Source organism: Girardinichthys multiradiatus, chromosome 20, assembly GCF_021462225.1.
Source record: "Girardinichthys multiradiatus isolate DD_20200921_A chromosome 20, DD_fGirMul_XY1, whole genome shotgun sequence".
Taxonomy (NCBI): Eukaryota; Metazoa; Chordata; class Actinopteri; order Cyprinodontiformes; family Goodeidae; genus Girardinichthys; species Girardinichthys multiradiatus.
The window spans coordinates 43,057,302-43,068,005 of NC_061812.1; the positions used below are offsets into that span (position 1 = coordinate 43,057,302).

Here is a 10,704-nt window from a genome sequence, read left to right on the forward strand (position 1 = left end):
ATTTAGCAACTGGTTTTATATGATCAATTTTCCTGGTGTATGTTAGGTGTCTGTTTCCAGAATTTTGGGTGAGCTGCAGCTGCCTAAGTTATTTTTTACAGAGACCATTAAGACACTATTACAGTAATTTCACCTACTAAAAACAAAGGTGCTGTTTGGACAGGAAACCCTTTATTCTGGCTACGTTTTAAAGAGGATCGCAAGAAGATTTTGCAACAGACTTTATGTGGTTGTTAGAATTAGGTCAGAGTCCAAAACTACACTCAGGTTCCTTGCATGCTATGTGGTCTTCATCCCCGTCGAGTCTAATTCAGCGCTGATTTCGATCCTCACATTTTTTAGACCAAACAGTGGATTTTGTCTTATCTGCACTATGCTGGTGGAAATTCTGACCCATCATCTCATTTATATCATTGGCCCATAGACTTATTATTATGTATGGTAGACACAGGTCATACGTCACATGGAGATATCAGAAATGGTAGACTGGATATTTGCCTGGAATTACTTGGGCTGCATGGTGGCGCAGTTGGTGGCACTGTTGCATTGCAGCAAGAAGGCACTCAGTTCAAAACCCGGCCGGGTTGCATATTCTTCCTGTGCATGTGTGGGTTCTCTCCGGGTTCTCCGGCCACCTCCCACAGTCCAAAAACATAACTGTCAGGTTAATTGGTCTCTCTAAATTACCCTTAGATGTGAATGAGTGTGTGCATGATCGTTTGTCCTGTATGTTGCACCTGCGATGGACTTGCGACCTGTCCAAGGTGTACCCTGCCTCTCGCCCGTAGACCACTAGAGATAGGCACCGGCTCCCCCGCGACCCGGTATGGAAGAAGTGCGTATAGAAAATGGATAGATGGATATCTGTAATTATTTTCTTCTTAATAAGAGGTTTGATCATTACAGTTTTCAGAACCTGTGGAAACTGACCTGACTGGACAGAAGTATTTACTACCTGTAATATTTCAGGGGAATCACAGCTATAAAACAGCTTTCAAAAACCTGATGGGCAAATTAGGGCAACCAGGTGTGGATTTTAGGCTATGAGCTATTTTTGACAGTTTTGTGGGTGTATTGTAGCGGTAGGGTGTCCCATATACAGAAGTTATAGTCCTAGACTTGGCCTCCCTGGGTTGATTCTCGACCTTGAGACCTGTGCTGCATCAGTGCATCAGTCTTCCCCCCTTTGTCTCTCTCTGCCCATTTCCTGTTTTGCAACGGTCAATATAGGCCACTGGTGCCAAAAAAATATTTTGAAAAACTCATATAGATTTTGTAATGATTTTCGTGGCACAGGAGTAATCACCAGTGTATCAGAGGTGGTATTCTCTGAATTTTGTCTTTGAAAAATAATCTGCAAAGAGATTAAATGAATTGTTTGACAAGAGTTCAGGAGGGACAGGTGATGAGGGTTTGTCAGCTTGTTAGCATTAGTAAATAAGTTTTGGGCATCATTAGTGGTTTTATTGATAATATGAAAAATGTATAACTTCATTGCTCCTTTTTACTTCTGATTATTGATATGAAGATTTTGTTTATAAATTTCATAGTGAAGGTTTGTATTTCTCCACAGGCTCTAAGCATCACAATATACTGACTAAAGTTATTTACACAGTCATCAATACAGGCTGTGTTGAAGGGGAACAGACCCTGGGCAAACATTGCAGATGTGTTATTAGTAGTGCATCATTTTCTAATGACCTCTGCTCTGGTTCTGTGATTCCAGGGATTAATCAATTTTAATAGTAAACAGAAATGGTCATACAAACATCTGTTTCAACAACAACAGCAATGTTTAGACCTCTTGAAATAACCAGATCTAGCATCTGGTTTTTACTGTTCCTATAGCAAAGACAGGATACTCGCCTATCAGTGTCAGAGTGTGACTTTTTTTGGACTGTGTTTGTGACTTTGTTGTTTCCTCTTTGCTTAGTTGTTTCACTTAGAATAGTTTCTTTATGTCTGTCATTATTATAGTTCTTTGTCTCCCTTGGATTCTCTCTGTTTATTTATGTTAGGCAATTTGTTCCCTCTCCTAGTTTAGTCCGTTAGGTTTAGTTCTAGTTATGTCAGCTTTAGTTATTGTTTACATCTTTGTTTATCCTTGTTTCATCTGCTTTATTCTGTTTGTTCTATCACTGTTGGGTTAGGTTTGTTTACTTTTGTAGTCTGGGTTTCTTTATGATTTCTTTGTTTAGTCCTTAGGTCTTAGGTGGTGGTTACCTCTATCTTCTCAGTTTCCTTTTAGTTCATGTTCATGTTTATTCTTGATTCTATGTTTTATTTATTTTGGTCTATAGTTTTTGTTCGGGTCTGTTTCACTGTTTTGTTAATTAGTCCTTTTCCTCATGTCTCAGTTTTATTAGGTTCACCTGTTCCCTCTGCCTTCCTGCCTCCTTGTCTCACCTGTTCTTAGTTCCTTTTGATTACTTGCCTTTGTCTCTCTCTGTATATTAGTTGGTTTTGTTTCATTATGCTTTGTTGGTTCCTTGCGTTCACTACCCTGTGCACTATCCGCATCCTTGCCTTGAGTACCTGCAGTGCTTAGGTAAGTTTGGATCTGACTCTGGTTTGTACCTGCAGTGTTTTTGTTACGGTTTTTTGATATTTTGAATAAAGCTGAAGACTGCTTTGAAATGCTCCTTCCAAGCTCTTGTCTGCGCTTTGGTCCAACCCCAAACCACACAGTGACAATCAGTGCACCACCAGAACTGTGAGAGGCTTGCCTACGTGAATTTCAGTGTGTGGTCACATGATAGCCCCACCAACTACAACTGGTTCTTAGGAAAACATAATCTCAGACTTTCTATGTCATATTCATGTTTCGTAAGTAAACAATAGACAAGATTCCATGAATTTTCCTTGCCATTTGTATAGCACCATCTGTATAGCACCTTTGCCTCACACCAAGAAGGTTCTTGGATGGATGGATGGTCCCCCAGGTGAGCCACTTATTCTGCTTACGAGTCTAACACTTCTCTATCCCCCATCACTCCACACACCAAAATGAACATAAGTTTCTAAAAGAGCATCTTCTAGATAGAAAAAAAAATCAACAACTTTTCACTGTATAACATTAAAAACTATAAAGAATCTGGAATTATTTATCTGTTTGATGCTATAGAATGACTGGGATGGATGGATGAAACTACTTAATTGAAGAGAATTAGTAAAGAACTAATTGCAGCTGATATATTGGTTGTTTGGTGACATTTGATCCCCCAGAAATATTTTAATGTATGTATAAACTTTTATTTTACAAAAATAAAAAATATGCTTGGCAATTTTACATTTCCAGCAATGCTAGATTTAGCACAAAAAGCCAGAAAATGTCTGTTTGGTAGATTATTGCTTTGTTGTAAATGTGCATTTATGGGGTGAGAAGAAAAGATGAGTATGTCGACTGAACCCAGAAAAAACTTGCCAAATTTCACTACCAATGAAAAACAGCTTTGGGTGGAGGCAGTATGATGGTGTGGGGTGGCGTCTCCCTTGAAAAACAAGGCCAGTCATCATTGAAGGCAATCATAGTGCAGAGAACTATCAAGATGAAATTCTGCAACCATTGGTAAACGTAAATCTCCACTCTAAGACCAAATGCATACTTCCTAGACTTTTTTATTGTCCACTTGACCACCAAGCGTGTTTGACGTAAATGTCATTATCTGTATCCAGGACCCACTAAGGGTTTCTGCGGATGTCCGTGTGCACACTAGACTTTTAAGGCCATGTTAGAGTAAAACATTGTTTACAATATTTGTTTATGCTCCTGTCCACAAACTGTCTTCAGTTTGGCACAGTGTAGATCTTACTGCTTAAAATGAAAGACAATGTTCAGTACATTCTTAGTTAGTAAATAAACACACATTTGTAATTGTTTAAAAAAATTTATTTCATATTGTATGTGAGAATATTTGACATCAGGAATAAGCAATACATCTTGCTTTTACTGCACTTAAATGATGATTACAAAAAAGTTCAATAAGAACTGACAAAATAAACAATAGTCATTTAAAACTATTTTTTTAACCTATGAAACAAAATCTGTATTATTTACTATTCAAAGAGAAAACATGGTATCAATAATGCTGACCGACTGATGTCGGCTTAAACCGCTCTATGGAAATACTCTATGGAAATAAAGCTGCCCCACCTTTGCCCTTTATGGTTGTTCCAGGAAAATACAGTGGATATATTTTCCAGGTCAGCCTGTACTGACAACAGTGTCCCCCATCCATGTGAACCATGCAGCACCAGAATACCTAATACTAGATATACTTTTCTAAGTAGAAACATGTTTGTTTTAAAAAATGCACAGAGGCAGACTCGGGATATGAAAATCAAACATCACAGGTGCTGTCAGAAGAGACACTCAGCTCCTCACTCCACTTGATGTAGGCTCTGTGCAGAATGTCAAATGAGGTGTTGTTAAAAATGTCTACAGAGGGAGACAAGAGAACAAATTAAATACACTTTGCCTGAAGTGTTCAATGTTAAATCTAAAGTAAGTATTAAAAATAGTTTGGGCCATTGGATTCTTACCTGCTTGCCCTAAACCAGCAGGTAGCGGCATTCTGACCAAACCACCAGAATGCTTCAGCCTGTCCTGCAGAGATTTCTGAATCAGCTCCATGGTAAACTCTTCATGCCAGACAGGTAGCTCCAGACCAACCATGCAGCTTATGATCCTTTGCTTTTCTTTTTCTGTTAGTAGGCCACTCTCATGGGACACGTATACCATATAAGACATGTCAATGTTTACTGCTTCACCGTGCAGTAGAGATGGAAGAACTTTCTGAAAAAAACGATAAAAGATAAGATCATAAAAAGTTGGATCTACTTGCCAACGAGCCTTTTTTAGTTTAAAATACATCTGTAATTGTCCAAATGGTCCTTAGACATTAGGGCTGAAGAGCATTTGGTCCTGAATTTAAATTCAATTTTCGCACATTTTTTATAAGTCCTAATGACAATCTGTTTTGGCCAAAATTGAAAAAGTTTCTTTAATGTTTTTTTGTGGCACTAGTGGCCTGTACTTTTGTCAATTGTTTCTGCAGTAAGCTGACAGGAAAGGGCTGTAGAGATGGGTAAGACATGCAGCAAAGGTCACCTGGGCCGGGTGTCAAACCTGCAATGGACTGATTCAAGGACGTATGGGTCTCAGTAAATTCAATTCAGTTAACCATACCGAGCAAACACAAATGAGGGTTTCCATTACAGTGGGTATTTTACAAGGGAATCATTTGATTAAACAGCAACAGAGTGCTAACAGAATGAGACCAATTAAGAATAGAAACATAGATATTTAAGATTTAGTAAGAGCAGAAGTAGTTATAAAAAGTGGAATTTGTCTTACATCATACAGTTTAACTCACCATCTCTAATGCTGGACTTATAAGATGGCCAAAATCCACAAGTCTGTTTAGGTCATCTTCCCAAAGGTTTGGGGCTAGCTCTTCCAGCATTGTTGTAATAGCTATACGGGTTGACTGTGATGCAGTCTTAATGCTGCTGTGCCCGTATAAAGTATTGTCAACCTGAAATTTTGTGTCCAACAACATACAGCCATGTTCCTCAAGAAGCTCGAAGAGGCCCCGATGCTTCATCAAAGCCATCTGTAATCAATAAATACTTGATTGAACAAATGAGACATAAAGAACATATTAAAAACTTTCAACTGAAAGTAGATTATCTTTTACATAATATGTAAAACTATTTTATTTTTTCTCAACCTTACCATGATAATCTCATACAGGCCCATGCCTAGTTGCTATGGCAGTTTTATGTCAGTAATTTTAGACAGCTGATCCCAGTTACAGATGAGGGGTCCTACCTTTAACATCTCTGCAAGCCCGTTGGAAATGTGTCTTCGTGGAACAGTTTGTATAAATGACAGGTCAAGGAAGGCAGCAGCAGGTGGTATATAAGCCCCGAGCTTATTCTTGCAGTTGGCAAAGTTTACCCCAGTCTTTGCCCCTACACTGGCATCAATATAGGACAGAAGTGTGGTGGGGACCCTAATATAAGGGGTGCGCCTGCGGTACAGGGAAGCTGCCAAGCCTACTATGTCTAGACAAACCCCACCACCAATGGCAATAATGGGCTCTGTTCGGCGGTCGAGAGCGAAGTTGTTAACATCGTCTAAGATCTTTAGAGCTGTTTCCATGGATTTGTTCTCCTCAGTGGTTGGAAGAGCCAAGATCTTGTAGACTACATCATTAGCTTCTAGGTATTCGGTGAGCTTGGCACCATAGATTTGAAAGACTTCTTGGTCGATGACCACAAAACGCCTGATGGGTTTATTTGATGTTTTAATGTCCTCCAACTGCTGTGGGTCAGTGATGTGGCCCAACAAGAGAGTGTCGTTGCTTGGGTCCAGTAAGCCATAAGTCTCGGTGACCTTGTAAGTAAAGGTGATAGGGCTGACCACGGTCCAAGAGGTGCCCCTATCCGTGATGCTTTCGTAGCTGTTGCAGAAGACACAGAAAACTTAATTTTACCATGAGTCGTCAGATAAGTTCTAAGATGTACAGGTCCTTCTCAAAATATTAGCATATTGTGATAAAGTTCATTATTTTCCATAATGTCATGATGAAAATTTAACATTCATATATTTTAGATTCATTGCACACTAACTGAAATATTTCAGGTCTTTTATTGTCTTAATACGGATGATTTTGGCATACAGCTCATGAAAACCCAAAATTCCAATCTCACAAAATTAGCATATTTCATCCGACCAATAAAAGAAAAGTGTTTTTAATACAAAAAACGTCAACCTTCAAATAATCATGTACAGTTATGCACTCAATACTTGGTCGGGAATCCTTTTGCAGAAATGACTGCTTCAATGCGGCGTGACATGGAGGCAATCAGCCTGTGGCACTGCTGAGGTCTTATGGAGGCCCAGGATGCTTCGATAGCGGCCTTTAGCTCAGCCAGAGTGTTGGGTCTTGAGTCTCTCAACGTTCTCTTCACAATATCCCACAGATTCTCTATGGGGTTCAGGTCAGGAGAGATGGCAGGCCAATTGAGCACAGTGATACCATGGTCAGTAAACCATTTACCAGTGGTTTTGGCACTGTGAGCAGGTGCCAGGTCGTGCTGAAAAATGAAATCTTCATCTCCATAAAGCTTTTCAGCAGATGGAAGCATGAAGTGCTCCAAAATCTCCTGATAGCTAGCTGTATTGACCCTGCCCTTGATAAAACACAGTGGACCAACACCAGCAGCTGACGCGGCACCCCAGACCATCACTGACTGTGGGTACTTGACACTGGACTTCTGGCATTTTGGCATTTCCTTCTCCCCAGTCTTCCTTCAGACTCTGGCACCTTGATTTCCGAATGACATGCAGAATTTGCTTTCATCCGAAAAAAGTACTTTGGACCACTGAGCAACAGTCCAGTGCTGCTTCTCTGTAGCCCAGGTCAGGCGCTTCTGCCGCTGTTTCTGGTTCAAAAGTGGCTTGACCTGGGGAATGCGGCACCTGCAGCCCATTTCCTGCACACGCCGGTGCACGGTGACTCAGGATGTTTCTACTCCAGACTCAGTCCACTGCTTCCGCAGGTCCCCCAAGGTCTGGAATCGGCCCTTCTCCACAATCTTCCTCAGGGTCCGGTCACCTCTTCTCGTTGTGCAGCGTTTTCTGCCACACTTTTTCCTTCCCACAGACTTCCCAGTGAGGTGCCTTGATACAGCACTCTGGGAACAGCCTATTCGTTCAGAAATTTCTTTCTGTGTCTTACCCTCTTGATTGAGGGTGTCAATAGTGGCCTTCTGGACAGCAGTCAAGTCGGCAGTCTTACCCATGATTGCGGTTTTGAGTGATGAACCAGGCTGGGAGTTTTAAAGGCCTCAGGAATCTTTTGCAGGTGTTTAGAGTTAACTCGTTGATTCAGATGATTAGGTTCATAGCTCATTTAGAGACCCTTTTAATGATATGCTAATTTTGTGAGATAGGAATTTTGGGTTTTCATGAGCTGTATGCCAAAATCATCCGTATTAAGACAATAAAAGACCTGAAATATTTCAGTTAGTGTGCAATGAATCTAAAATATATGAATGTTAAATTTTCATCATGACATTATGGAAAATAATGAACTTTATCACAATATGCTAATATTTTGAGAAGGACCTGTAAATGTTTTTAATTGATCCCGGTCTTTTCCTTTTTCCTCAAACTCTAAAGGTTCATATCTGTGGGATACAACAGTATTTAAGCCAATATTTCTAGGTCTGCTACTGTTGCTTCAGCAAGACAACATCTGTGTTACTATGGAAAATTATGTTAATCAAGGCTGGTAGATATATTAATCTGCCTGATTATGGGTGTGGCTAGTTGTTTTCCAAACAACTATGAGACCTGGAAAAGCATAGGAACACACTATCTTCAATGTTGGTGCACAAGGGAAAAAATTCAAAAGTTTATTCTTTGGAGGACCGGTTCTGTTTACCTGTATCTCATCTAATGTTCAACCTCATTCAAATTAATTTTATTGAATTAGGTTTAAATTTTTTTGAACAGTAACTTATTTTTGTGTAGATGTTTAATTTAGGTAACCTAGTGTTGTATCCCATGGATTTTCACTTTCAGTTGTTTTCATTCATTTTCTTTACCTGCTTCTCCTGATTGTGGGGAGCTGGTGCCTATCTCCCATGGTCTATGGGTGAGAAACCCTGGTCAGGCTGCCAGTCCATCACAGGGGGACGAAAAGACACAGAACATACAACTATGCACACACCCATTTCCACCTAAGGGCGATTTAGAGAGACCAATTAACCTAACTCATGTTTTTGGACTGTGGGATGAATTAGGTCAAAGATTCTAACTAAAAAAATGTATATATTCCATTTAAATTAAAAAACCTAAATATTTTCTGTTTATTTGTTTTGAACATCTGTCTCTGGAAAGGGAATTCGAAACTACTTTCTTTTACTCTTACAGATAAATTAATAGCACAATAATAAGGAAAATGCTGTACAAAGAGCGAGAGAGAGAAAAAAGTGCGTATTTGCAATGTGCAAACAATGAAAGAGCTCACAGCCTCCTGGCTAGAGGTCGTGACAGATGGCCGAGATTACAAAATATGTGACAGAAGGTGAAAAATGTCATGTGAATATATATCCTAATTCTGATATCTATGAAATTTTGCAAGAAGTCAAATTTTCTTTATTTACCTCACCTTCTTTTTTTTTACCACATACTTAATCACTACTACAACATACATATGGTGAATAAAACCACATCGTATTTATGCCAAATGATCCCGGTCACACCCAGACACAGAGGATTGAATTCTAGTCAGCAGTGCCAAACTATCTTGTGATGTCCTCTGACATGGGTGCACGGTGACAGGTTGAGCTCCTCTCTAGCACACTGTCAATCCAAGACAACAAACTGCCTAACTTGTCAGTAATTACTTACTTCCCTCAAAGTGTAAAGTGTTTATATCTATTTTGACTAGTCGAAGCCACAATGTGATGTCTTGCTACAGTAGTCCTAAACATCTGCATAATAGTTTGTAATTGCATCAAACCTCAGTTAGAGCAGAAGTATTAGTGTCTATGTACGGTAAAACTGTGATTTTAGTGAGGAGTTTGCCAAAATAAATAAAAAATTATTCATTGACACAAGACAGAAGGATATTTTATGAGAAATGTAGCTCTGCTGTGGCAGAGAACATAGAACATTTAAATATGATATGCTATTAGATTGTCCATTTATTTTAAATGGTTATCCAATTACTTAATTTAATGATTTGCACCAAATAAACCCATTTTTATCATAAAAGCAAACATAATCATTTACAAAATGAATCACATAAAGCTTCACGGTGTATAGTTTTTAGCTAGAAATAGTTTTTAACTAGAAATTCCAATAAAACCATTCCTGCTACAGCACCGTTGCTGTTTCCAGGAGTACCTTTTTGGACGTGGCAATTCACACACATACACATTTATTCCATATTTTAAATCCCCATGAGGATACCCTTTTGACAAGTTTCTTAAAGTTTTACCTTAACTTTATTGGTTAAAACTGAATACCAACAACTAATTCTAATCTAAAGATTTAATGGGAACACAGCCTTCCTCATACTATTTTGAAAACATAATCAACCAATTGTCAATCATGCAATTAATCTGAAGTTTCCCTCTAAATTTGAAACGAATTATGGTTGTTTTTCACATGAATATTCATTACAAATATTTTTAATTTTCTCCCATTTAGCATAAAATAGACAAATATAAGGGCTTTTCTTCATTAATCCCCGATTCCAATAGCAAACATGTGAAAGCTGCTGTTGTGATATCCATCAGCATGCGTGTGTCAGACAGTAAATTGCATACACAATAGCAATATTTTTTAAATAATTCATGACTCAAGGAAGTATATATTTGCACAAACTGAATCCATCTACGCTAAACAGAAAACTGAAAACATGAACTGTACAAACATCTTAAGTTTCAGTTATTACATCACTGTAAACCAAACACACACACACAAATACACACTGGTCTACTTACATTTTTGCAGCTGAGACACAGTCAACTGCGTCGTTATTGATCTTTCCCAGTTTGCTCTTCCATGTACTTTTGACCCGCACTAAGCTAAACTCTGTTTTCTTGTCTTTGGCATCACTGTTCCCCTCATGAACTTTTCCCATTTTTGCAGTGATCAACGGTAGGCAGTTGACCGGGGAA

General features: G+C 38.9%; 1 protein-coding gene across 2 annotated transcripts; it reads right to left on the minus strand.

The window, feature by feature from the left end:
* Positions 1-3,873: 3,873 nt before the first annotated feature.
* Positions 3,874-10,704, minus strand: eevs (2-epi-5-epi-valiolone synthase). Of its 2 annotated transcripts, XM_047348250.1 has the most exons (6): positions 10,528-10,588; positions 8,620-8,754; positions 5,834-6,467; positions 5,376-5,615; positions 4,543-4,795; positions 3,874-4,438 (listed from the first exon to the last, which is right to left on the minus strand). In XM_047348250.1, exons 2-6 carry the CDS (start codon positions 8,658-8,660, stop codon positions 4,341-4,343), a joined length of 1,266 nt encoding a protein of 421 aa, XP_047204206.1. In that variant the 5' UTR covers positions 8,661-8,754; positions 10,528-10,588; the 3' UTR covers positions 3,874-4,340. The 2 variants fall into 2 exon arrangements, with proteins under 2 accessions (XP_047204206.1, XP_047204205.1); XM_047348249.1 differs by lacking the exon at positions 8,620-8,754 and having other exon boundaries at positions 10,528-10,704.

Excerpts from the sequence above, each read along its gene's own strand:
- eevs (XM_047348249.1), bottom strand. The coding sequence starts at position 10,667 with ATGGGAAAAGTTCATGAGGGGAACAGTGATGCCAAAGACAAGAAAACA. Across the intron at positions 5,616-5,833 it reads GGCTTGCAGAGATGTTAAAG|ATGGCTTTGATGAAGCATCG; the intron begins GTAGGACCCCTC and ends TATTGATTACAG. Across the intron at positions 4,796-5,375 it reads TAAGTCCAGCATTAGAGATG|AAAGTTCTTCCATCTCTACT; the intron begins GTGAGTTAAACT and ends CGTTTTTTTCAG.